This window comes from Mauremys reevesii, linkage group 3 (genome assembly GCF_016161935.1).
Source record: "Mauremys reevesii isolate NIE-2019 linkage group 3, ASM1616193v1, whole genome shotgun sequence".
Lineage (NCBI taxonomy): Eukaryota > Metazoa > Chordata > Testudines > Geoemydidae > Mauremys > Mauremys reevesii.
Window position 1 is genome coordinate 112770743 of NC_052625.1, and position 27673 is coordinate 112798415.

Here is a 27673-nt window from a genome sequence, read left to right on the forward strand (position 1 = left end):
GTGAATGTTTATATGCCACTGTAATTGCTACCACCACATCGGAGGTAGCCCATAGGAAAAGGGTGAATGAGCTCAGAGTTCCTCCTCCCCTCACCCAACTTCAGGTCTCGTCTTAAAATCCTCCAGTGGTTCTCTGTGGATTATAGAAGTAGGACCACAGGAGGTTTGTTGGGTGGAAAAGGCAAGAAGTGTTAGTGATTGTCCACTGACTTTTCTTGAGCACCCTTCTCCCTACCTGCACGTCTCTGTTCCAGGCAGCCCTTCCCCATTACCTGATCTCTGGTAGGGCATCATGGGGAAATGGGTCTCTGGAAGAGATGGTGTAGTAATTGGGACCTATTCCAGTTGTGACCTGACCTGTGGGAAAGGGGATAGAAATTGATAAAATGGTTCTATTACCTGTAATAACAGAGGGCATGTGGCAGCAGAGGGCTATTGGGGAGAAATGGAGACATGGGGGAATGGATCTTTGCTGAGGGGAAGAGGGAGGCTGCCAGCAGCTCAGGGTTGGTGGGGCGGGAGGAGCATTTAGAAGCAGATCAGCATGCCTGAAGAAAGCAAGAAAGTATATAGTCTGTTAATGTTTAGGTACCAAATTACTTAGTTGGCTTTACACTGTGTGTGCCTGATGTGCTTGTGTGACTACACAGCTTTTCTCTGATGGGATCTACCATTAACAAAACACTTGTAAACTCATGTTACAGCAACCGTTTCTACCTCAACCTTACTTATACTGTCTTAACCAGCTCAAGCATAATAAAGCAATCCTCTGGAAGGCTGGCTGTGAGAGTATTGTACTGCATTGTCGAGAAAATTGGCTTGCACTGGAAAATTTCCATGTAGCACAAGAACATTACGCAAAGTTCTCTTCTACAAGCATCAAGTGCATCACTCCATTGAGGACCTAAAAATATTATTGATGACTCACTTCTCTGAGAAAACAGAACAATTTCCCACTGTAAACATGGGAGATGGAGAGAGACGATTCAGTCACTTCAGAAAACACGTTTCATCTGGTTGCCAGCAAAGACACATCTACCGAGGAAAATGTGAATCAGTATCTGATTCTTGTTGAGTTGCATAAGGGTATGATATTCTACTGTTCAATTACAGTCCTCTTCACTTAGATTCATTGTCCACTTATTCACAGAGACTGGGGCCAAGTGATTGCTCAGCGCATACCTATTGTGTCTTTAGGTTGCCCTAGTCTATATACTGTCTCTAGACTAGATGCCTCCATAGAATCAGGAAAAGATGACAATTATGAAAAAGATTACTGCACTGGCAATAAAACCTTCCAAATTCCTCAACTGGAGAAAGGTATGAGATGAAACATGGTACAAGGAAACTCTTGTGATATTTAGAATAAATCAGGAAACTCTTGTGGTATTTGGTAAATGCCAGAAGTGAATGTAGAACTATCTTAGTTGAAATTAGCACTTAGGTTTATATGGTCATGATGATCTTGGGACTAGACAGGTAGGCAGAGGACATTATATTTCAGTAAAGTGTTTCAGAAATGTGATTTCATGTTTGGGCTTTATAGTTACATTGTCGTTTAGAAACATGTTAAAGGGACAGCTTGGAGTGGAGTCCGTTTAAAAAATGAAATAAAAGTAGAGTCAACGAAAGTCTTGTCAAAACAGGCAGGTTTCCCTGTCTCCAGTGGCTCTGGAAGATAGAGAAACATGCTGCATCTACCTCCCCTTCTCTCTTTCTCCCCCCTCCCCCGAACAGAGAGGCAGAAATCCAGGCCACTCTGCCTCCCCTGTTCCTGGGAATGGGCAGCACCTCTCTGGCTCTTAGATCGGGATGGGGTGGGGGAGGGGAGTGTTTGGCAGAGCACACAGGCTCTCTGCCTTTCTGGCTTGTGAAATGGACAGGGCCCTTCCCTGAGGGCAGCCAATAAGGCCAAAAGATTCCATCTCATTTCTCCTGAAATAGAATTTTTCTTTATATTTGTTTCCATGAAAATTTTTGCATTTTTGTTATTTTGTTCCTCTTCAAGACTAAACTTTTTCTCAGAAATATGAACATTTTCATGGAAAACGGGATCCCTTTTTTCTGCCAGCTCAGTGAACTGTACTATTGGGTACGATCTTGGCTCTCAAATGCCTATGGTTTACAATTACTTTCCTATTTTTTTAAAAAAGTCTTTCTCTCTCCTGTGCCTGGGTGAAAGACCCACAACCAGGAGAAAACAATTGATTGTATTTGAGGTGCTGTTAGGTGCACAGAGGAAACAAACCAAAGAAAAGAAATTCTCCAGTCTTTCTGTGTTAGTAATCTTAGAGCAGGCCCACCAACAGCAATTCCGGTGGCCAGGGCCGTCCCTTGGGGGGTGGCAGGGCCCAGGGCAGAGTGACGAATCCGGCAGTGGCTGGGCCGCCCGAGTCCTTTTAAATTACCCAGGCCCCTGGGCAAATGCCCCGTTTGCCCCCTCGCCTGGTCTGTTTTAGAGCTTGTCTACATGAACAGTTAGACCGCTGCAAGCTGGGGTGTGAATCTACCGTGTGCACCCCGCTGATGCACATTAACAGTTTGTTAGAGTACTTCAGTCTAGTCTTTGAAACAGGACTGGCTCAAAGTACATTAATGCAATTTGCTGCAGTCTAGTTGTTCATCTAGACAAACACTGAGGTTTTCCTTGTAATTATAGTATGTAAGTTCAGATAGAAATTAGTGTTTCAGGTTGATGAAGTCTTGATAATGGCACCGAGACCACTTAGAGATTCATGAGTCTGCTCTACAGCCTTAGCTAAAAGCCAGTTGGCTTGTAGCTCATGCAGTAGAGGGTCATGCACTAAGCTCCAGAGGTCCCAGGTTTGATCCTGCCTGCTGGCAACAGAGGTCTGTCAGTGTTACACATGAGCACTGCTGTCTCACTCTAGGTGTGTAGATGCCTAAGCCACAGAGTGATGCACAAACCAGGGGAAGATAGGTATTCCTTTGCCTAGCTTGCCTGAAGGGCCCAATCTGGTACATGTGCTCAGATGTCACCTATGAGATCAGGCTACATATGTGAACCTGCAGAAAACAGCCAGGGGACACCTCACTCATAATTTATAGCCCAGTGGTTAGAGCACTCACTTGGGATGTGGAAGATCCCCAGTCAAGTCCCCTCTGTGTCTGATGAGGAGAAAGGATTTGAATAGGTATCTCCTACCTGTCAGGGGTGTACCCTAATCACTGAGTTATAGGATGTTTTGATGTGGGATCCCCTCAACTTCCTCCATTGAAGCTATTCCACTGTGAATTAATAACGAAAGAGTCATTGGCCAGAGAAAATGAGTGAGCATCAGAATTGACTCTGTAGCCTGGCGGTTAGATGTGAGATACAGAATCCAGTCCCCTTGCTCCCATGATTTTTTTAAATTGTTTATTCAAGTGGATTAGCTTTAACAGGAGAGGGTAACCCACATCAGAATATCCCATAGCCCAGTGGTTAGGGTGCTCACCTGAGAAGTGACAGATCTGTGTTCAACTCCCTTCTCATTAGGCAGAGGGGAGACTTGAGCTGGGGAGTCTCCCACATCCCAGGTGAGTATCCTAGTCGCTGAGCTAAAGGTTATGTGGAAGGTCTGCCTCTTCTCCTGGCTCCTTGAAAAACAGCATTGGCAGCTAATGCCAAAAGAGGGTTTGAAGCTGAGAATCCCAAGCAGAGGGAGGCATTGAACACCCTTAGAGGAGCAGGGCTTTGGACACACTCTTAGGCCTGGTCTACACTGGGGGGGGGGGGTCGAACTAAGGTACACAAGTTCAGCTACGCTTGAACTACCTTAGTTCGAAGTACTCACCCGTCCAGATGCCACGGGATCGAAGTCCGCGGCTCCCCCGTCGACTCCGCCACCGCCGTTCGCGGTGGTGGAGTTCCGGAGTCGACGGGAGCGCGTTCGGAGTTCGATATATCACGTCTAGATGAGACGCGATATATCGAACTCCGAGAAGTCGAACGTTACCCGCCGACCCGGGTGGGTAGTATAGACGTAGCCTTAGCTTCAGTATCTCCCATTGGATAGCCTAGACTGGGAGCCACCTACCATGCTGTTTTTGTGAATCCCATCCAGAGGCACTATCTGTCTCTACTCATTGTATAGGGATCTTAGTGCCAAACTCCAGCTTTGTGAATCCCAGTGATTTTGTAGGAACTGGGACACAGAGTGTTGCCACACCAAAGTTTCCTTGTGAAACTGGCTCCTCGTGCCTGGACTGGTTAATCATGGGCCCATGTTGGCACAAGGTTTAAAAGTTCAGAAGCAAGTGCTGTTCTGTGGGATGTGTAGCACTACATCATCATCTTTTCCTGTTTCCAATGCCAAGTTTAGGTAGGGCTTTGGTACCTAGACTGCCAACCACCTCAAGTCTAGGCCCACTTTATAGATGGGGAAATGAGGCATAGAGAGGCTAAGTGACTTACCAAAGCTCACATAGAAAGTCTGAGGCAAACCAGGGACTTGAACCCAGGTCTCCCATGTTCTAAGTGAGTGACCTAACCACCAGGCAATCCTTCTTCTGGCTTTATTTATCCTCATCCTAATTCTACAGGCTTTATTTATTTCGGTGTTGTTCCTACGTCTCAGAAAATAAGAATCTGATACTTTGTACCTGTGGGAAGCGGTGCTGGAAACAGGGAGACTTATTTGTGTATCAATTTTATACATTTGAGTCACTCCTGGAGCATCTCTTCTTTCAGCCAATTTAATACTTGCTCAATTTTGTAACCTTTTATTGCAGAAATGTGAATAATACAATAAACAGCAACTCTTGCAGGAAGGATTTACAAACTGAGTCATTGATCCAGTTGTCAAAATTAGCATCATTGTCTTGGGTTTGCCACTTTTCAGGTGCTGCTCAGATACCCCAGTATTGGGAGTGGTATAAGAACTTATTTAGAATAGCTCTCTTTAAGAACAGCAAGTGGAGACAACGCTTCCATTGGGACTTCCAATGGCATTTCCTCCTCCATGCTAAGTATTTGGGGTGATGGAGTGGGGAGTCTCATTGAGGCACAAACAACTCGTATAGTTAACTCATTCATTCTAAAGGAAGTGCTTGTAAATTAAAAGAGAGCCTCAGTAAGATATGACTGCTTCAAGCTGGGTCTTGACTATATCAAATGAAAAATCAGGTGTTTTCTCCACATTTTGGTATGCTTCAAATATGAAGTTTTATGTTACCATCTCGTAGAAGCCAGTACACCACAGATATTTCTAGGTAAACTTGAGTTGGGGCAGTAGATTTGGGATTAAACACAAGTAAACAGCAAAGAGCTTCAATCAGTAACTTTCACCATCTTTTAACATACAGTCAATTTTTCTCTCTTATGCTGCTAGGTCATATAAAGCTACAAAATACTAATTTGATGGACATTGGTGATATTAGGAGGCAGATATGACAGAGTGGCATTCAAACTGCAGCTTGTCTGTTTTCTGGCCCATACTGCAATTGCCTGCTTTTCTTTGGGACAGCCTCTGCGTATTGGGTTTAGGTACCTAAGTATATAAACTGTAGGTGCAGTTAAAGAAGCTTGCTAAAAATTTGTGCCCATCCTTGTCAGTTTTTCCTTTGTCTAGAAATAGTAGATAATAGTAGATAATGACCTGCTTTGAGAGAGTGGCGCAAACTCCTGATGGATTCTAATGATGGTGGGTTTTTTTATGCAGTTGCTATGGAAACGAGCCCTTAAAGATCGCTTCAAATATGTGCGGAGACCAATTGAAGATGATGAGCAGGTTATAAGGAACAAATTCAAGTTCGGTCACAGGCGAGGACAGACAAAGAAATCTTCTGCTGAAAACAGATGTGACGAAATCCAAATGGTGCAAATAAAAGTAAGCTTTCTGGTTCCTGTTAGAAGGGAAAGTTAGTCCATAAATAACGTGAATGGGAAATATGTACCCTTGGCTCTGCGGTGGCAGTAAGACACCACATGCAGAAGTGGGAGTAGCCTCACTCTACTTGGAACTAGCCGTGCATGAGGGGCGCTCTTTGGGCCAAGGGAGAAGCAGTTGGGGCTTCTAAACTGTGGCGGGATGGTGGGGTTAGGGGTTTCTGCAGAGACGACTGATGCCTGCTGAGAGTGGGGGGCACAATTTAAAGGTTCATCCCCCCAACAGCATGAGGCACGCCCCCCTTGCCCTCAGTGGCCCCTCCCTGCAGCTCCCTGGTGTTAGCTCCACTTGGAGAGGCAGCAGTAAGCAGTTGGGAGCTGCAGGGAAGGGCCGCAGCTCCACGGGGAGAGACCGCAGCAAAGGCTCCCAGCTGTTTGCTGCTGCCTCTTCCCACATCCGCAGCTTCCAGCTTGCCGGGTCCAGCAACTGCCATGCAGGGAGGGAGCCTGAGCAGGGCCAGCAAACCCTGGCAAAAATACGTGGGGGGGGGACGGGGACGGGACAGTCTCTACGCAAAAGAATAAATGGACACAAATCTGACATCAGGAATCATAACATTCAAAAACCAGTGGGAGAACACTTCAACCTCTCTAACCACTCAGTGACAGACTTGAAGGTGGCAGTTTGGCAACAAAAAAACTTCAAAAACAGACTCCAGAGGCTTTGGCTACACTTACACTTCAAAGCGCTGCCGCGGCCAGCGCTGGGAGAAAACTCTCCCAGCGCTGTCCGTACTCCACCTCCCTGTGGGGAATAACGGACAGCGCTGGGAGCCGCGCTCCCAGCGCTGGGGCTTTGACCACACTGGCGCTTTGCAGCGCCGCAATTTGCAGCGCTGGAGAGGGTGTGTTTTCACACCCTGCTGCAGCGCTGCAAATTTGTAAGTGTAGCCAAGCCCAAAGAGAGACTGCTGAACTTGAATTAATATGCAAATTAGATACAATTAACTTAGGTTTAAACAGAGACTGGGAATGGTTGGGTCATTACACTAATTGAATCTATTTCCCTATGTTAAGTTCTCCTCACACCTTCTATGGGTCATCTCAATTATCACTTCAAAAGTTTTTTTTTTTTTCCCTCCTGCTGATGATAGCTCATCTCAATTGATTGGCCTCTTACAGTTGGTATGGGTATTTCCACCTTTTCATGTTCTCTGTATGTATAAATATCTCCTGTCTGTGTGTTCCATTCTATGCATCCGAAGAAGTGAGCTGTAGCTCATGAAAGCTTATGCTGAAGTAAATTGGTTAGTCTCTAAGGTGCCACAAGTACTCCTGTTCTTTTCACAATTTTTCAGTCACCAGGTCCAGCCACAGCTGAACCCTCCGTGTTAATAAGCGTTCATGTATATTTGAGCAGATAATTGGTGCCCTTATATCTTCACACGATAGTCCATCTGTGGTATGTTATAAGTAGTCTGTGTACTAATATATAGGATACATAGGTGCTTATGAATGTACATATGCAGGTGTTGCATCTTTCTACTGAATTCTCTATTTATAGATGAAGCCATTACTGTCAGGTAAGTGACATAAAGGGTGTTAATATTGATGTATACACTGTCATAAATGCGCTATGTTCTATTATGCTTTGCCAACTCTAATACCACTTATATCGATGCTGCTGTTGAAAAAATACAGTTAAACTTTAAACCACCAAGTTATATCAGTATTTTGAAAAAGACACATAATCAAATGTTTGGCCTCCAGCTTGATCTATATATTTCCCTCCTTGTGTCTGTTTATGAAGTGTAGATGTTTCATTGGAGGAGAAAGATGGGGATTTCTTTTAAACAACTTCTATGTAAATTGTAATCTGGGGTTTGTGGATTACTGAAATTTTTAATCCAAAAATACATCTTGGTTTTGGAACACCCTAAAATCTATTCATTCCCTTTTTGGAGCTTTGCTTGCAGGTATAAACACATCCCTACTTCTGCATGTTCCAGTTGAAAGTTTTTGTACTTGCAAAAAACAAGAGGCTAATATAAAAACCTTGTTTTCTATGGTTAGTCTTGGGCACTATACGTAGCGGAGAAGGTGCAGGTTGGCCTTTCCCTGCGTTCATGCAAAAGAGAGCCTTAATTTGTCTGCTAGTACTTGGAAAGTACAAATGTAGCTCTTCTAATAATACTAGCCGGCCCAGAAGGGCTCTCTCTGGTTAGGGTCCTAGCCTCACACCTGCCATGCCAGCAGGGGAATATGGTGGAGTGCATACTACACCTTCCCTACAAGAGGAGAAAGAGCCACTGCTCCCTGTACTCCAATGGCTTTCACAGTTACACTGCTTTCTCCCTCTATTGCTCAAGTGCTTGGTTGCTCCCTCTGACACAATGCTCAAAGCCATTATTTAGCCTCTGTTTTAGAGTTTATGAGGAAGGAAAAAGATCTCTAACATGAAGGAGAATTTGTTCAGTAGTCTTAATGTTATGAACGTTTGCTACTGGCAAATTTCTGCTGTTCTGTGACGACCTCCTCCATTTGGAATGAGGGCAATGGGATGTGTAGGTCTCCCTCAGGGTAGCCCTCATTTTAATTACTCATTTCTTCTTTTTCTTACATGCCACAGAAGTTTTAAATGCAAAAACTAACAGTAGTGCAGCCTTTTAGGTTAAGAAATCATGATAGCAAAATTAAGAATTCATAATTTATTTTAGTTTTCATTTGATTTCTATATATTAATAAATGATTCTGGCTCAGCTCCCTGAGACTATGATTTAGACATTACAAATGCACACTTTAACAAGATGTTTATTAGCATCCTTTTTGGCAAGAGCTTTGTGTATATTTATTTATAAGAACACACAGAAAGGCACCCATCCAAGGCACTGGGCACCATGTCATAAATTAAAATAGCAGAATACACATCCTTGTTTCATGTCTTTACAGAAGCTAATATTCTTCTTTAAGTGCTTGCTCATGTCCATTCCATTCCTAGGGTGTGCACGCCCACGTGCGCGGCCGTTGGAGATTTTTGCCTTAGTGATAACTGTAGGGTCGGCTGTGGTGCCCTCTCGAGTGCAGCACTCATGCACTTGTGTATTAGGTGCTGCTGGCCCTAGGCCCTCTCAGTTCCTTCTTACCGCCTGTGGTGGTTAGTCAAAGTATCTTTTCCTTGCCTCGCAATGACTAGGTCCAGCCTTAGGGTCTTGTAAGTAGTTTGTTTATAGTAGTTAGTGGTAAGTGTAGTTAGAAGTTAGAGTCCCATCGGGGATTTTGCTCCATGCAAGGCATGTGCCAATCTCCGGGGTTTAAGCCTTGCTCAGACTGCAACAGGCCTATGCCTGTAAGTGACCCCCACAGCAGCTGCCTGAAGTGCTTGGGGGAGTCACAGGTGAAGGACAAGTGTTGCACTTGCAATAACTTTTGACCCAGGACCCAGAAAGAGCATGACATCCGTCTGAGGGCCCTTGTCATGGAGGCTGCTCTCTACCTCAGCCTCGGTGCGTAGCACACCCCAGCACCGGGCTCTGCCTGGCACCGCTCTCCGTCACCGGTGCCCAAAAAGAGCGCCAAGAAGCATGGCTCCCCGGCACTAGGCAAGAAGGGCCATAGGGCATCGTGCCTCCCCAGTTGGTGCCGGTAGCCCCCCAAGGAATCCGCCACTGACCCCTGGGAGTGGTATGGGACCCAGAATTGTGGCAGGGCTGGCGCCTTCCCAGGCTCTCCCAGCACCTAAAGAGCAGAGGCCTCTACCAGTGCCACTGGCACTGGGTGTGCCACAGGAAGCGGCAAAGGCTCCCTATGAGGTCAAGCCAGATATCAGGACCCCCCAGAGGGCAGTTGAGCGCTGCTGATCCCCAGAGCCGAGGCAGCGCTCTCCAATTCCGCACCGCAGATCTTGGGCTTTGCAGCCCAAATTCCTCTCTGGCTTGCCCAAGATTACTGGTACCACCATTGCGATCTCTGCCCTCTCAACGTGGGTTGTCTAGGGGGAGGCACACTGTATCGCTGGCACTGTTCACTCTCCCGCTGGTCATCTTTTTGGCGCAGATCCTCACCCCCCCCCCCCCACACCGTGGGAACGATCTCTGTCACAATACCAGTCCCCCAGCCCTGGCCCTGGTCCTATTTGACACGCTGGTCTCCAGCAGCGACGGTTAGCTGACAGATGCAGGCATCGACAGCCCCGCTCTTCCTCCTCATTTAGCCATGAAGCAGCCATGCCGTGAGATGCAGGGAGCTGAGTGTAGGATGCAAAGTGTGACTGATTCTGTATGAGTACGTTGGAATGGCGAGAAAGAGGTATGGGAGGCTGAACTGACAGCATTAGAAGGTCGAAGAACCACACCAGGGCAATGAGAATGAGCTTGGCCTGATCTGCCTTCAGCTTGAGGATGACCTGTGGGATGATTGGGATCCAGGGGGAAAGCGTACAGGAGAGCTGACTGCCAGCTGAGATGGAAAGTGTCAGACAGGGAGCCTGGACTGTGGCCCACTCAAGAACAGAACATTTTCTGTTGTCCCTCATGGCCCTCAATCTTCAGAATGCTCCACGCTGTGAAGATGACCCAGAGAACACCTGTCTTCACAGACCACTCGTGTTTCAGGGGAAAATTCCCAATGAGATGGTCTGTGAGATGATTCTGGACCCTGGGCAAGTGGTTGGCTGTCAGAGATCACACTCTCCTCTATGCAGAACTGCCACAACCAGATTGCCTCCTGGAGCGTGCTCCCCCTTGCCTGTTCATATACTACATCGTGGTGGTATTGTCGATAAGTATCTGAACCACTGAAGGGATGCACCATACACTGGAAGTGTCACTCTCTACAATGAACTGAAGGAATTTTCTGTGGATTGGCAAAATCATCACATGAAAGCGTCCTGAAGGTCCTGAGCAACAAAGCAGTCATTCTGAGACAATGCAGGGAGGGTAGTTGATAGAGTGACTATTCAGCATCTCATGTATTTGCTATATTTGTTGAAGCCACGAAGGTCGAGAATGGGTCTTGCTTCTCCCTTGGATTTTGGCATCAGAAAGTACTGGGAATAGAAGTTGTGACACACACCCACACACCCTCGTGTTCTGGTGGAACCTCCTCCACTGCCCCCAAAGCCTGTAGAGAGTGAACCTGCTTGAGGAGCAATATCTGATGAGAGGGGTCCTGGAGGGAGCGGGGAGATGGAGAGGAACTGGATGGCATAGCCTGATCTGATGGAGCTTAAGACCGAGCTTTCTGTGGTGATTGAGCCCCAAGCACTGTAAAAGCAAGCCAGCCTGTACGCAAAGAGAGGGGATGGGGAGAAGGGAGCAATGACTGGAACACTGCTCTGGACCAAGGAGTCAAAATGGGTGCTTGGGGGGCACTGGGGAAAGGCATGTTAATTGGTCAAAACCTGGACCAGAATGTGTCCTCCTCTAGGACCTGTGCTCCTTTCTGGGGTAGTTCTGCTGTCTTGTGGGAGGGAAAGTCTTCCCAAATGTGAGCTGCAGAGGATGCTGCTGTTGACCACTATAGGGGCACCTCTGCACTGGTACCATATACACCCCTTCAGACCATAGGGTAGCTCTAGAGTCCTTGGAGGAGTTCAGAGTCCCGTCTGTCTTGTCCGACAAAAAGAATTTTGCCATCAAAGGGCAAATCCTCTATGGCCTGTTGTACATTGGCATCAATGCCTGAATTCTGCAGCCAGGATGCCCTTTTCATTGGTCCCCACTGAGGCCATCACTCTGGCCAAAGTATCCGCGACATCTAGTGCAGACTGCAAAGAAGTCTTACCCACCAAGCAGTCTTTGGTAATAAATGCCCCAAATGCCTCCCTTGAGGCTTCAGGCAGCTGGTCAGCAAACTTAGACATAACTGTCCAGTGCACAAATCATATTTGGATAGGAAATGCCTGCTAGGTTCCAGTGTGTGTCGGCAAGGAAGAGGAGGTCAAAGCACTACATTTCCTTCCTTTTGTGGGTTTAAATCAAGAATGCTATTGAAATATAGGTTATTAGTCAGTAATGAAGTGCTCTATCCTACCATCATTGCATGCTTGTAATTCCAATTGTTATTTAAATTGAGAGCAGCACATATGTCAACAACAGAGCAGACCCTTTCAATTTCACTGCTATATTAGTTTTATGACAATGATCGTTGTTAGCAGAGACTCATAGCAGGAGTGCAGTATATTTAACTACAATATGCTTGTGGATGAATAGTTACTTTCATAGCCAAGCTGGCTGAAAGGAAAAAATAGCTGTTTGATTTATGCTTATTAGGTATTCTTACACATCAAATGCATCCGTTTAGATCTGGGAGTGGACTTAAATCTGCCCTGCAGGACTTTATTGTTCCCCATGATTATGACCAGGCAGTTCAGGGTCAGATTTGAGTAAAAACCCTCAAATCCCTGCACTGGTACGAAGTAGTGTTTCTCTATGCACTTCGTGGTAGGTGGTACTGAAGCCGGCATGCTCCAAGGGGCTCAAGGAGCACATTGTTAATAGGGAAGGTGACTCTCCCAGGGACAGGTGGCTGCAGGATATCCACAAACTTATGGATATTTTCCTGCAGGAACTCTGCTTGAATACGCAGGGAAGCAGCCAGGTAATGCAAAAGGTCCTGGTATGCCTTGGAATCCTCTGGTACTGAAGAAGAGGAAGAGCCAGATACCACAGAATCATCTGGTGATGAAGACAAAGCAGTTAACTGTGCCAGATCTGGATTCTTCTCCCGGGCTAGTGGACCTAGATGGGACAACTCTGGAGGCTCCATAAGGGGAAGGTTCACCAGTGCCTGGGCCTGCAGCAGATCAGTGATCACCACCACAGGCCTGCTTGATGATCTCAGCTTAGAGCAATATGAGGTCTGGGACCTCCGCAACTGAGGAATGTCCCATGAATTCTATGGAGACCACTGGTTTGGATAAGGTGTTCGTGGCCAGTACTCCTGGGAGAATTCTGCACCACTCTGTGTATGCAGCATTCACATGCCCCCACAGATTTCTTTGCTTCCCTGCAGAAAAAGGACTTTCTGACAGGGAAGCAAAGGGAACCTGCAAGAATGGTCACACACCCCTCCCCAGCAGTGCTGGTGCGTCATTTTGGATGCCCAGGGCAACTGGCAGAGAGGTAAATTACAATGGGGGAGGAGAGTGGGGTCCGGGATGCCCCTGCCGGTGGCTCCTACCCTGCACCAGGCTCATCTGCTAGTCTCGGCTGGGCTGGGGGAGGACAGGACTTCCTCTTCCTTGCAAGGAGTGGTCAGGATGGGGGCTGACCAGCCCTCCCAAACCTCCCTGGCTGCAGAAAGCTCCACTCTCCCACCCCCCCTTTCCTGCTCCTCATCCACCCAACCCCCATGCATCCAGACTTCCCCATACCCAGATCTCCTGCCGAGCCTCACCCGCTCCCCACCAAAACCCCTACCTCGCTGAACCTCACCCCCTGCACCTGTAGCCCCCCTCTACTCAAACCCTCCTGCTGAGCTCCACCCTCCTGCATTTGAATCTCCACCCCTGCACCCAGGCCACCCCCCACTGAACCCCCTCCACTCAAATCCTCCCCAATGAGCCCACCCCTTCTGCACCTGGACCCCCCCCCCAATGAACCCTACACATCTGGACCCCCCATCCCACTTAGCCCCAACCAGCTGCACCTGGACCCTCACCCCACAAAGCTTCACTCCCCCAGCATCCGGAGCCCCCTGCTGAGTCCCATCCTCCCACAGCCAGACCCGCTACCCCTGCTGAGCCCCAACCACTTCCCCCTGGACCCCCCAGCAGAGTCCCATTGCCCCTGCACCTGGAACCCCTCAACGAGCCCCTGTCCATCCAGCTATCCCCTGCACCCTCTACTGAGCCACCCGCACCCAGATTGCCCCACTCAGAACCCCCTCATCCCACACCTGGATCCCTCCACATTTGGAACCTGATGGGCTGAGCCTGCCTGCCCATACCTGGTGCGGAGGGGCAAGGCCCCGGGGGTGTTTCTGGGATAGGCCCTGCGCTTGTGCTGTGTCAGGGTCAGGTGCAGCATCATTGCCGAGTCTGTCTCCTGGTGAGGGGGGGCTGCAGGTTGATCTCCTACCTCTGCAGTCAGTGGCTTTTGCTACCCACTGCCATGCTGGAGTCTCCACGTTTATTTATTGACAAATAAAATTTGCAGAGTTTTGCAGAATTTTAAGGTAATGTGTGCAGAATTTTCAATATTTGGCACAGAATTCCCTCAGGAATCGAGGCCAGCAGGTGCTGGGTCAGGGGTCACCGTCCCGACCAGGACATAAGCGCCAATCCTGTTACCCATAGTGCTACATGAGTACCTCCCCCCCCCGCCCCAATGTGGGTCAGGTGATGGACAATTGAAGGAGGAAGACACCAAGGAGTCCCGGGCTTAAGGGGACAAAGGTGGAACCAGTCCTGAAGGTGCAAGCAGCCAGTCTGACTCATCCATAGCCCAAAATGAAGAGGGAGCAGGTACTCACGGTGGAGATGGTACGGCTGGCACCAGGTATGCTTCTGTTGGTTCCAGTGCTGGAAGTGGTGTCAACCCTGAAGTCGGCAGCGGTACAGAGGTAATTTAATGGTGCCAAAGTGGAGGTAGTGAGTGCCACCACGGTGACACTAGTGCCACAGACAGCAGAGGTGCCAAAGTCATTCCTATTGATAAGGTGACTTGTACTGAGCCCAGCCCCATTTCCACTGACTGTTGGTGCTGACTCACAAGTTCAGTGGCTCTGCCAGCCAATGGGGCTATAAATGATTTCGCCCTGGCAAAGTCTTGGACCCTGGGAGAGGTTGGGACAGAAAGGCAGAGGTGGTCTGTTCCTGCCTGATATGCCACCAGTGTGGAAACAGTGAGTGCTGGCATTGCCCTTGTCGGTACTAAACTCAATGGACACCCCTGGGCCAGAACCAGAGTCAATGGTAAAGGGTCTCTGACCTCCCTGCGTGGTGCCAGGGAACGGTTGATGAGATCTGCTCCATCCCATGGGTCAGCACTCACTCATGCTGAACTGCACTCTTTCTGAAGGAAGTAGACAAGTCCCCACAGGATCTGGAGTGGCTATGATCAGTCTTATGTGACCCTTTCCTTGTCACACTCAGTGGAGAGCGACTCCTCCATCTCTTCGGAGAGGCACCAACTCCGGGACGCAAAGCAGCAGCATTCTCAGAGGGTGACCTCCGATCCATCATAGGTCTTGTGCTGAAAAAGGCCACACAGCCTGTTGAAGCAGGTGCTGCTTTAGATGAAGATCCTGACTCCATTTCATGAACTATTTGCAAATCTCTCCTGCACAGAATGGACAATATTTAAGCCCTGATGAGGGTATCAACAGGGAAATACTTAAACTAAAGCTAACAAACACTAAATGTAACTAACACTATACTAAGAGTACTAATTAGCTATAGACAACTAGAAAAGTCACTAAGAAATAGAGAGGTTGTGAGGTTAGAAATCTCACACAGCTCCAACTCCAGCCACAGGCGATAAGAAGGAACTGAGGGAGATTGGGCGGCACTGCCTCATATAGCCAGGGGTTGGGCTATGGCCACGAGGCATGAGTGCTGTCCCTCCACGGGTACTGGTAGGCAAAATTTGCCAGTGTGTGCACGCAGTGGTTCTGGTGTACCCACAACTAAGTGGAGTACATGGCTGCATCTACTTAAGAAGAACTCAGTTTGTCCTTGTTCATGCATGCTGGCCAGCCAAACCATGTTAAATACTTGACTACAATAGACTATGCGTAAGCACCATTCTTCAAAAAGTTTAAATGCCACTGCAGACAGGGACTGTAAACTGGTACACGCAGATAAATAGGGATCATTACTTCTCCCACTGAATGACATTCACCTCTGTGTTGAAATGGCTTTTCATTTATTGTAACAATCATCTTGTGACAAACTAAAAGGTAAAGGGAGAAAAAAAAGAAGGGATCTTGAATAGTCAAGCATTTAGATGAGACTGAGCGCTGATTAATAGTTCATGGACTGCTTTTCATTTGGAAGAATGTATTTCACAAATATATCTTTAAGAAAAAAATGATCTGATGAAATATACAAGTTCTGTAATAAGGCAGTTTATATATGGAACATTCTGGTACAAACATGGAGTTAAACACTTTTTTTAAATAAAAACAAAGAAAGTTGATGTTAGATAATAAGCTCCTGATGGTAGAAATTATTCATATAGCCTTGAACCAATGCCAGGTTTTCCCATTCTATCAAAAATCTCAAATTTGGTATGAATAAAACTCTGCTTAAAAATACCTAATAAGCATAAATCAAACAGCCATTTTTTCCTTTGTACTTTTAGCCAGCTTAGCTATGAAAGTAACTATTCATCCACAAGCACATTGTAGTTAAATATACTGCACTCCTGCTATGATTCTCTGCTAACCATCATTGTCATAAAACTAATATAGCAGTGAAATCGCAAGGGTCTGCTCTGCTGTTGACATTTGTGTGGCTCCCAATTAAATAACAATTGGAATTACAAGCGTGGAGTGATGGTAGGATAGATCATTTCATTATCGACTAATAACCTATATTTCAATAGCATTCTTGATTTAAACCAACAAAAGGAAGGAAATGTAGTGCCTTTTAAGTCAGTGTTACTGACAGTGCATAGGGAGGAAGGATTCTCACAGCTGTCAGCTAAGGGCCTGAATACCAGCCCAAAGCTCGTTATGAATTAGGTATTACCTTGCTGTAGGTATTTTCCACCCTCGAAGGGCTACAGATATTACCTAATAGTACGTCTCATCAAAATGCACATACCTGAAAACATCTGCTAAAACTCCACAGGTATTAAGTGGGTAACATGTACTATCTGGAGGCTGCTATTTTAATAATGCCAGCCAGAAATGCAGTTCCTTGTTGCCTATGAGGACAGGAAGACCAGGGCTGCAGCCTGAGACATAGGGAAACAGGAGTGTTCTGCTGCTGCTTCTAGGTAAGTTGAGGGCTTTGGGTTGGTGTGTGCAGCTATATAATACTTTTTGCCTAAGCTAGAGAGAGAGTTTAAAATTCAGAATAGCCTAAAAAGAGCAACAGAACACTCCTGTGGCAGTATCAGTCCGACACTGCAGCTGCTTCTTACTTATTTCACATTCCTATGTTTATGTAGACCATGTAGAGCATCTTGAAAGAAAAAATGCTTCAGGGCTGAGTCGTGCTTCTTTACTCAGGTAAGCAATCTCACCAACTTCAGTGGGATGACTAGCATGAATAGAGTGAACAGGATTTTGCCCTCTGTCACGTTTTCCAGTAGGTCAGGGGTTTACACATTTTTATGCCATTGCAGTGTTTCTTCTAATTTGTGTTGTGCGAGTTTAGTTCAGCTAGTGGAGTCAGTAACTAAAAAGGCTCTCGTAAATGCATAGCCATCTGTGTAGCAGGATCCATGCAGTCAGGGGTTTGGCTGTGCTTGCTTTGATAGTTGTGAATGAAGATTAAAATGGAGGGAAGGTCACAACCTAGTCCTAGTTACTTGTTGCTAAGCTTGTCTATGGCCACATCATGCCACACTGAGTCCATTCTGTGTCGTGTGTGATGGGGTTGTTGGGAGTCTTTGCCTCTCCAAGAATGAGCAATTGCAGCACAGTTCAGGTGATTGAACAAACTGCTGGAATTCTGCAAACACACCCAAAAGACACATCACTGGCACCAGTGCCACTTGGAGTTGGAGATGTCATTCACATATCCTCATGTGTGCTGGGTTTTTTTTTAAGCACTGTTCTTTGTGCTGCGGCCATAGAATCATAGAACCTCAGGGTTGGAAGGGACCCCAGGAGGTCATCTAGTCCAACCCCCTGCTCAAAGCAGGACCAAATCCAACTAAATCATCCCAGCCAGGGCTTTGTCAAGCCTGACCTTAAAAACCTCTAAGGAAGGAGATTCCACTACCTCCCTAGGCAACCCATTCCAGTTCTTCACCACCCTACTAGTGAAAAAGTTTTTCCTAATATCCAACCTAAACCTCCCCCTCTGCAACTTGAGACCATTACTCCTTGTTCTGTCATCTTCTACCACTGAGAACAGTCTAGATCCATCCTCTTTGGAACCCCCTTTCAGGTAGTTGAAAGCAGCTATCAAATCCCCCCTCATTCTTCTCTTCTGCAGACTAAACAATCCCAGTTCCCTCAGCTTCTCCTCATAAGTCATGTGCTCCAGCCCCCTAATCATTTTTGTTGCCCTCTGCTGGACTCTCTCCAATTTATCCACATCCTCCTTGTAGTGTGGGGCCCAAAACTGGACACAGTACTCCAAATGAGGCCTCACCCGTGCTGAGTAGAGGGGAATGATCACATCCCTCGATCTGCTGGAAATGCCCCTACTTATACAACCCGAAATGCCATTAGCCTTCTTGGCAACAAGAGCACACTGTTGACTCATATTCAGCTTTTCGTCCACCGTAACCCCTAAGTCCTTTTCTGCAGAACTGCTACCCAGCCATTCGGTCCCTAGTCTGTAGCAGTGCATGGGATTCTTCCGTCCTAAGTGCATATTTCTTTTGGCCCAATCCTCTAATTTGTCTAGGTCCCTCTGTATCCTATCCCTACCCTCCAGCGTATCAACCACTCCTCCCAGTTTAGTGTCATCTGCAAACTTGCTAAGGGTGCAGTCCACACCATCCTCCAGATCGTTAATGAAGATATTGAACAAAACCGGTCCCAGCACCGACCCTTGGGGCACTCCACTTGATACCGGCTGCCAACTAGACATGGAACCATTGATCACTACCCATTGAGCCCGACCATCTAGCCAGTTTTCTATCCACCTTACCGTCCATTCATCCAGCCGAGACGTCTTTAACTTGCTGGCAAGAATACTGTGGGAGACTGTATCAAAAGCTTTGCTAAAGTCCAGAAATAGTACATCCACTGCTTTCCCCTCATCCACAGAGCCGGTTATCTCGTCATAGAAGGCAATTAGGTTAGTCAGGCATGACTTGCCCTTGGTGAATCCATGCTGACTGTTCCTGATCACTTTCCCCTCCTTTAAGTGGTTCAGGATTGATTCCTTGAGGACCTGTTCCATGATTTTTCCAGGGACTGAGGTGAGACTGACTGGCCTGTAGTTCCCTGGATCTTCCTTCTTCCCTTTTTTAAAGATGGGCACTACATTAGCTTTTTTCCAGTCATCCGGGACCTCTCCCGATCACCATGATTTTTCAAAGATAATGGCCAATGGCTCTGCAATCTCATCGGCCAACTCCTTTAGCACCCTCGGATGCAGCGCATCCGGCCCCATGGACTTGTGCTCGTCCAGCTTTCCTAAATAGCCCCAAACTACTTCTTTCTCCACAGAGAGCTGGTCACCTCCTCCCCATACCATGCTGCAGAGTGCAGCTGTCTGGGAGCTGACCTTGTCTGTGAAGACAGAGGCAAAAAAAGCATTGAGTACACTAGCTTTCTCCACATCCTCTGTCACTAGGTTCCCTCCCTCATTCAGCAAGGGGCCCACACTTTCCTTGACTTTCTTCCTGTTGCTAACATACCTAAAGAAGCCCTTCTTGTTACTCCTAACATCTCCGGCTAGCTGCAACTCCAAGTGTGATTTGGCCTTCCTGATTTCACACCTGCATGCCTGAACAATACATTTATACTCCTCCCTGGTTATTTGTCCAATCTTCCACTTCTTGTAAGCTGTTCTTTTGTGTTTAAGACGAGCAAGGATTTCACTGTTAAGCCAAGCTGGTCGCCTGCCATGCTGAAGAGTGAGGGGTGGGTTGAAAGTGCTTAATACACCCACGTGTATATAATGGCTGACAAACGCCTCTTCAGCTGGACTGCAATTTTGTGATTAGAAACAGATTACAGGGAAAAATGCTCTTAAGTATTTTAAATATGCATTACCATTCTGAACATGCTAAAATATAGTGCCAGCAGCAGTGTGCTTATTTGACACAACTGCAGATGTCGCTGTGCTTGCAAACTTCTGGTTACTAAAGATAACAAAGCTGGTTGTGTTGTCCACCTGCAGCAGCCAAATTGTAATTCCATAAACTGCAGCTGTATCACAAACTTTGGGCTTTATTTTCAATTTCCTTATGCCGTCCTTCATTTCTCCTTCTCTGTTCATGTTCTTCCCCCTGCTTCCCAATACCTACCCCTCTTGTGATGGGCAGATGGGCTTCAAAAGAGAACCTGCTGCCTCAGGCAGGAGCTGTTTGTTCTTTGCAACTACAGTACTACAGAACAGTTGAGCCCTTGGCAATGGCTATTGCATTCAACCCTGCTACCAGTTTGATGAGGAAGGAAGAAGGGAGGTGGGACTGAAGAAAGGGGAAGGAGCAGCTTAAGGGAATTAAAACCCCACCATGTTACATGCCAACATCTCAAAATTCTGGGAGCCACTAATAAAATAACATATGGTATTTGAAACTCACATCCCATCTCAATTTCTGTCTATTGCCAAGCTGATAATTCAGAGTTTAAGGTTGTTTTAATGATAATGTGCAGTTCTATACTTTTGGAGAGAAGTATTTATAAAGTGGAACCTGAGCTGTAAATTTCCAAGCTAATCATTTTTGTCTTGAGGGCTCTTTCCTTGAGTAAATTATAAATTCTTTCCCCCTTAACATGATAGGTTTATAAAGGTATTTTGCCTGGGATACAGAATATAACTCTCCATGTTGCACATACAGACAGATCTGTGAAGCACTCTGGCGTCTATTAGGATGACTAGTGCTATATGAATGAAAGTGGTTGTTGGCAGATAATGCATATAGTTTGAACCTCCAGTAAACCCTTGAGGGTGGAAGACGGTGGGTGTAAGCTTATATGAGTATTGACCAGCACCTGAAGCCTCAACTACACTAGTGTTTTGGTGGAAATTTCCCAGCAGTGGGTGGTAATAGTGGGATAGATTGTATAAACTGATCCCTGATTGTTTTCTCATTACATCATCTAGATGACATGGTGGTGGTGATGCCTGACCTGTCTAAACATCTTTTCATCACTGTGTTCCCATCATTAAGCTGCACCAGTGGGAGACCTACTGGAAAATACTAGTGTAAATGCAGTTTGAGGGGTAGTTTTGATCAGTGGCTCTTTTATATTCATCTCAGGCTCATTTCAACAGACATTTCACTGGTTTCCTCCAGTGAAAGCTAAGTAGTTCCAGGCTGCTGCATTTATTGCTTCTGATGGCAACTGCTCCTACTAATTATAGGTTATATAACTCAGTAGGGATGGCCTGATAATTTTTAGGAAAACTGTTAGTTATGTCTACAACTACAGAATAAACAACTTCTCCAGAACACCAACAAGTAAATTACTTAAATTGTGGTTGCCATCAGAATTGTGGCTCTCCTCTCATTTCCAATTTAAAGTTATAAAGTAGACACGGTGAGAAACCCATGAAAAACTTAAGTCTGGTGGGTCTTTGAAAAATATCGTTAGTAAAATGACACTACTTCATTCAACTGAAGAGCAGTTCTGCAAACATTTATTTGTGAGTGTAGTTCTATCGATATCAATGGGACTGCTCAGGTGAATAATTGTTGTGAGAGTCTGAAGGATTCCCTCCCTCCCCCCACCATGTATATTCGTAGTTGTATCTACTTTTAATTATTAAGATGCTGGGCCTGAGCAGCATTAGCTATGCACTACTAAGGGAGTGATCTTGCATCATCAATCAAATTGTTTACTCATTTCCAATGAGCTACACACCCACTAAAAAGGCAGTGTGATTGTGGAAAGACCACTGAGGGAGTAATTTGAGCTCAAGAAACAAGAAGGAGAATCAAGTCTGATTTTCAGAATCCAGGTGGAGTTTGCAGGGGTGGTAGTTAGGAAGTGGTGAAGCACTGGACTGGGTTACCTAGGGAGGTGGTGGAATCTCCTTCCTTAAAGGTTTTTAAGGTCAGGCTTGACAAAGCTCTGGCTGGGATGATTTAGTTGGGGATTGGTCCTGCTTTGAGCAGGGGGTTGGACCAGATGACCTCCTGAGGTCCCTTCCAACCCTGATATTTTATGATTCTATGAAATGTCTCCATTTGTAAACTGAACACACTTAATCCGAAGATTGAAGCCCAATAAACCATGCCATTTTTACATGACAAATCATTTAGGTCCTCCAGCAGGAAAAATACTTCTGGGCTGTGTAAATTCTATAGAGAACTCAACATCTGTTATTGTATTGCTGACAGGAAGAGATTGTTTATCTTGAAGGCCATGACACTGAGATGGATGAACATATTATCTGGTTTAAGCAAGAATATATGAAAACAGAGAGGAACTGGGAAGAAGTTGATAAAAGGATGAACAAGACATTAGAAATGCGAAGAAAGATGATCAGTAACAAAGCATCTTTGAAAGAGATTCTCCGATTCTTTCCTTTCTTAAGATGTCCTTATGAGGTAATGGCTTCAATAACAGTATTGCATGTTATGATCTAGATATGGGCAAGATGGCACGCGTGGGAGTGCTCTACTGCATGTTTTTAGTAAAGCATCTATTAATATTCAATTTCTCCAATAACCCACTAGTAAATGTGTGTTCCTGCCCTGGCACTACTTCAAAATATTCACTAATTAGTACTTTACGTATACCATGCACTATAATATCATGCGGCTATTGTATATACTTTTAACAAAACATGAAATTTTTCTCCTTGGGAAAAAAAATTGGAGCTAGTCTATTAATTGTCTTCAATGTGTGCACCTCAGAGTTAATTCATTTATTTTGAATACTGAAATAAAATTTTCCTCTTCCTTCAGCTTTTTAGGGAGTTCCAGCTCCTTACACACATGGATATTTATAAGAAAACAGTTGAAATTTTGGAGATTTATTCAGAAAACATATTGACTTTGTACTCGGTGAGAAATAATCCAATTAATGTGATGCTGCGAGAAAATCTGAAACAGCACACAGAGGAAGACATTCTGAAATGTCAGTATAAACGGTCTATGCATTATTTGTCTCAGTTTTGTAGTACATAATTGTCCAGGCTGCTATTACTAGACTATCTTCTACTTATCTGTAGAAAAAAAAACCCATTTTAAAAATGTATCTGGGGCTGGTTGAAAATATATTGGGGTATGGGGGAATTACCAAAGAGAATATAAATCCATTAATGGGGAGGGGAATTAATTAAGTGAATGAGATTTTATTTGTCTCTCTAACAGGAAAAGAAAAATTTTGAATAATAGGTAAAGAAAGAAATCCTATATAATAGCTACTGCAAACATGCAGGAAATGAAATATTTCAAATATAGATATGTGCCTGTCTATAGCCTAGGTAATTGGCTAATAAACTTACTGTACCATTGGCAAACTAGTTTTGAAAAACCATGGACAATTCTAGAGGCTCCAAATGGAGAAAATCATGTGTGGAATACCTGTTGTCTAAAAAGGAAGGAAGTGATCTTGGAAATTACTGTTCTTAAGGTTAAAGTCTGTTCATAGTGAAATAATGGAAAGAAAAGTTACTTACTAATATCTAGTTCAGGGAGATTGCCTCTGCAGATCCACATGCTTGCCCACATTAGTGAGGCGAGATTAGTAAAACTGGGACTTTTCAGCTTGGAAAAGAGACGGGTAAGGGGGGATATGATAGAGATCTATAAAATCATGACTGGTGTGAAGAAAGTAAACAAGGAAGTGTTATTTACTCCTCCTCATAACATAAGAACTAGGGGTCACCAAATGAAATTAATAGGCAGCAGGTTTAAAACAAACCAAAGGAAGTATTTCTTCAAACAGCACATGGTCAATTTGTGGAACTATTTGCCAGAGGATGTTGTGAAGGCGAAGACACTAACAGGGTTCAAAAAAGAACTAGATAAATTCAAGGAGGGTAGGTCCATCAATGGCTATTAGCCAGGATGGGCAAGGATGGTGATTACCTGTTCTGTTCATTCCCTCTCGGGCACCTGGCATTGGCCATTGTCGGAAGACAGCATATTGGGCTAGATGAACCTTTGGTCTGGCCGTTGGAAAAGCAGTAATCTTTGCAGCCATGTGAGAACACTCTTGTACATCCACAACTATTTGGATCTGTGGGTGCAAACTGATTGCACTCAGTTCCTTTCCACTTCTCTCAAAACCTTCATCTAGAAAACTAGAGTATGGGAAGGAGAATGGAAAGTGTGAATCTGCAGAGGCAAGCACTTCAACCAATTCCTGTAAGTACCCTTCATTTCTTCCAGAATTTCATCTGTAGCTCCCTTCTTAGAGCTAAGGCAGCAGCACTCCTCAAACTAGGTAAGACAGAAGTACTCCTCAAACTAGACTGCTCTCCTGAAGCAGGCACAAGCAGGGGAGGTCAAATCCAGGGTAATGTTCTAGGATTGTGCAGTTCTCCTAAGTAGCAACTTTGTAAATCTTGCTTTTCAAAAATTAAGGAACCATGCCAGTGAGGCTGATTGGTTTTTGTTTTACCTACTACGAGGAACACTCAATCACTCTGCAACCCCAGGTAGACGACGTGTTTGAATGCACAGCCTAATTCATTAGAAAGCCTTTTGATGGAGATCCGCTCCTACATTAACCTTAAGGCAATACAAGGTGCACAGGATTTTCAAAAGGGATTCTCTTTAAAACAAAACAAAAAGAAAGTCAAAACTCTCGTCATCTAAGTAATTTGTGAGGCTCCTAGAAAACTGGGAGAGGAATCGAGTGATTTTTTCCCCCTGTGTAGACCAGACCTAACACCCTAAAGGAGGAATTTTGGGTGGGGTGAAGAGCTTTTTTTGTGCAAAAAAATTGTAAATGGCATATACTAGTGATGGGAATATGTCTAATGCCACACTTCAAAAAACCTAACTTTTGTGATTTGAGAATGGAGAGGGAAAATGTTATTTACAATACTTAAAACAGGTGGTACAAAGTATTTTTTTTTAAATGCATTGTTAGGAGCAATCCTGACTTGGCAGTAAGATGGCCTAGATCAGGGGTCGGCAATCTTTCAGAAGTGGTGTGCCAAGTCTTCATTTATTCACTCTGATTTAAGGTTTCACATGCCAGTAATACATTTTAACATTTTTAGAAGGTCTCTTTCTATAAGTCTATAATATATAACGAAACTATTGTTGTATGTAAAGTAAATAAGGTTTTTAAAATGTTTAAGAAGCTTCATTTAAAATTAAATTAAAATACAGAGCCCTCCCGGACTGGTGGCCAGGACCCGGGCAGTGTGAGTGCCACTGAATATCAGCTCACATGCCACATTCGGCACGCGTGCCATAGGTTGCCTACCCCGGCCTAGATCATCTAAGAGGGCTCTTCCTTCATTGACTTCCGGGGGAATTTGCACTTGTAATATCATTTGATTAAAAAGCAGCAACCTGGAATTCTTACTAGAAGACATTAATGCATTTGGAAAAATCTTAAATGTGTGGTTCTAGTGTAAATACACTCTCTTTTTGAAAGTAATACTTTGCCTTTATGTTGGGGAATCTAGACCACACCAGAAGGTGCAGTTTACTCTTTAAGGTGCTTTGGAATAGCAATCTCATAAGGAAGCGACAAGTCATCGACAACCAATCTTATAATTCACTGTTAATACTTCATAAATCTCCATCTGTTCTTCAAGGATGCTAATAATCAAATATTTTCATTTTTAATTTAGTAAAAAATCTTTGCATTTGACAGATATGAAAATGACTGCCACATGCCTACTTCTACCAGATGTCTTTGGAGATGATCCCAGTCTGTTTGTTGCTGTGAACGAGGAGGTACATAAATGCGTCCGTAGAGGCTAGCTACACTGCCAAACAAACTAAAATCCTGCTCCATTTTCAGCCACATGTATTAAATTTAACGTCCTGGTTTTAGAAGCACACCTGCCACACATTGTTTTTTCAAGCAGCTACTGCTGCTTAGGTTTTTTATTTTTTTAAATAATGGTGTGCAATATCTAAGAAAACGCCACATCACATGGCAGCTAGGGGCTTTTAGAGGAGTGTGATCTAGTAGTAAGAGTGGGGATAGACAGCAATCCTGGTCTCTCGTCCTGATTTTACCACTGACTCCTGATTGAAACAAGTCACTTAGGCCCAGATCCTTGAAGTGTTAGGAACCCAACTCCCATTGGTTCCAATGGAAGTTAGGTACCTAAAGTACCTTTTGGATCTGGCCCTTAGCCTCTGTGTCTGTTTCTTAATGGTGACATTAACCCATCTTTCAGCCAAAGGTCTCAAATAACCTGACTTATTAACCAAGTTCACAGCATTATTTTCAAGCACAATTAATTCTCTTAATCTTTACTGCAGTTTTTACAGTTCAGCTCTAACCTAGTGACATCAAATGATCATTTGCCTTAATTTTTTTTTCAGGTGAAGGTGTTGACACCAGTCTTGGAAGTAAAAAATCCCTTCAGTGTTAATACATGTGAGTTTGCTTTGTATATAGAAAGAGAGAAATTGGCCCAGCTGGATGATTGTACTATGGCTCTAGCTGCTCTGGTGGCTGCATTTCATGTGTTTGGCATCCAGTGTCCAAAAAGGATCCACAACACATTTAACTTTCTAGAGTCACTGATTTTAGAGATGAGAAGTCCACAATCCCTCCCAAAGAAGGTAAAGAGAAAACTGGAAGAACTTGAACGTCTGAACATTTATGATGTCCAAAACACTTGTCTCAGGGGAATGTCTTTTGGAGCAGTTGACTCTTTGTCTGAAGAAATCGGTGGTTGTAAAGATAAGGTGGTGTAATTCTTTCCAGTAGAATTGTATTAATAGCTATTTTTTTTTATTGTACTGGCTGCTTTTTTCATTTTGAACACATGAGCATTTTCATTATTTTCAATGGAAATTCTAGAGCAACTTATTGAAAAAATAAAATTTTCTAAGTAGATGTATGTGTGGGCAGTTATTTTTGTAAAAGCTTTTGGAACAAGTTTTGACCAAATCAAAGGTAAGAAGCATACTTTGATTTAAACATTTTGCCCTCTCAGTTATTTGCATTCATGTTTTGGTGGGAGTTACTCTAATAGGAGTTAAATCTTTACAATTAAGATTTGATGATGATTGAAAATGTACTTTGATTAGTATTTTGCATCATAAAAATGTGTCCAATTTTTAATTTGCAAATGCTAGAACTATGTATGACACAATTTGGTAAACAGTGAAGAAATTCACTCATTCATTTTTCACCTTTTTTACTAGTTACTTGAACTTACTAAATAAAAATCTGCCAGGATGAGATCTCAAGCTAGTGAGAATGAGTTGTTTGGGACATTCCTGTATGCCTGTAAAACTACATAGCTGTTGAGAGGAGAGACTTGTGTTACTAATTTGTTTTTCCTTCTCTCACCCCTGCAAATACTACAGTGACTCGTAGGGAGCCCAGTCTGCCCCTATGCTTAGGCATTTACAAGTCGAGGTTGACACTCCTCCTCCCCTTCCATAGCCCACTTACCTCCTAGAGCCCGTGCATCCCTGGGATTTCAGGAGTCCCAATCCCACAGAGAGATGGAAATTGGCTACTCTTTGCAGAATTAAAAGGACTCTACCCTATTAAAGCTATCATAGCCTTGAAAATGTCAGAGAAATTTGGAGGTTGTGGTCCTCCTCATGATGCTAGCCTTCAACACCCATTTGTGCGGATTTAAAAATATAACTTTTGTGCTTTCTCCCCTGCTGGCCCTCATGGTTGGCAGAAGCGCCCCCTAATAAAGACCTGCAAAATTATCTCCTCCTCCAAATCTCACCTTAAAACTATCCTCTGGCATGAAGCCTACAAACTATGACAACGGTGAGGTTTCTGGTATGCTGAGAGCACTGCCTATCATGCTGACCGGTACCGTCCAGTGTTTCCTTGTACTCTCCCATGTGTATGTCTGTATCCAGCTATTGTTTCATCAGACTTAGTCCTTGCTCCCAAGAGTTTGCAATCTATCTTTCT

The 27673-nt window shown here is 44.7% G+C and overlaps 1 protein-coding gene across 2 annotated transcripts in view; it reads left to right on the forward strand.

Moving 5' to 3' along the window:
• SAMD3 (sterile alpha motif domain containing 3) overlaps window positions 1-26604 on the forward strand; it is an 85493-nt gene extending 58889 nt beyond the window's left edge. For both annotated transcript variants that reach the window (XM_039532204.1, XM_039532203.1), the window contains 5 exons: window positions 5664-5831; window positions 21976-22185; window positions 22546-22717; window positions 25421-25503; window positions 26104-26604. In XM_039532204.1, coding sequence (XP_039388138.1) covers window positions 5664-5831; window positions 21976-22185; window positions 22546-22717; window positions 25421-25503; window positions 26104-26481 — 1011 coding nt within the window. In that variant the 3' untranslated portion in view covers window positions 26482-26604. The remainder of the gene's footprint in view (window positions 1-5663; window positions 5832-21975; window positions 22186-22545; window positions 22718-25420; window positions 25504-26103) is intronic.
• Window positions 26605-27673: the final 1069 nt, after the last annotated feature.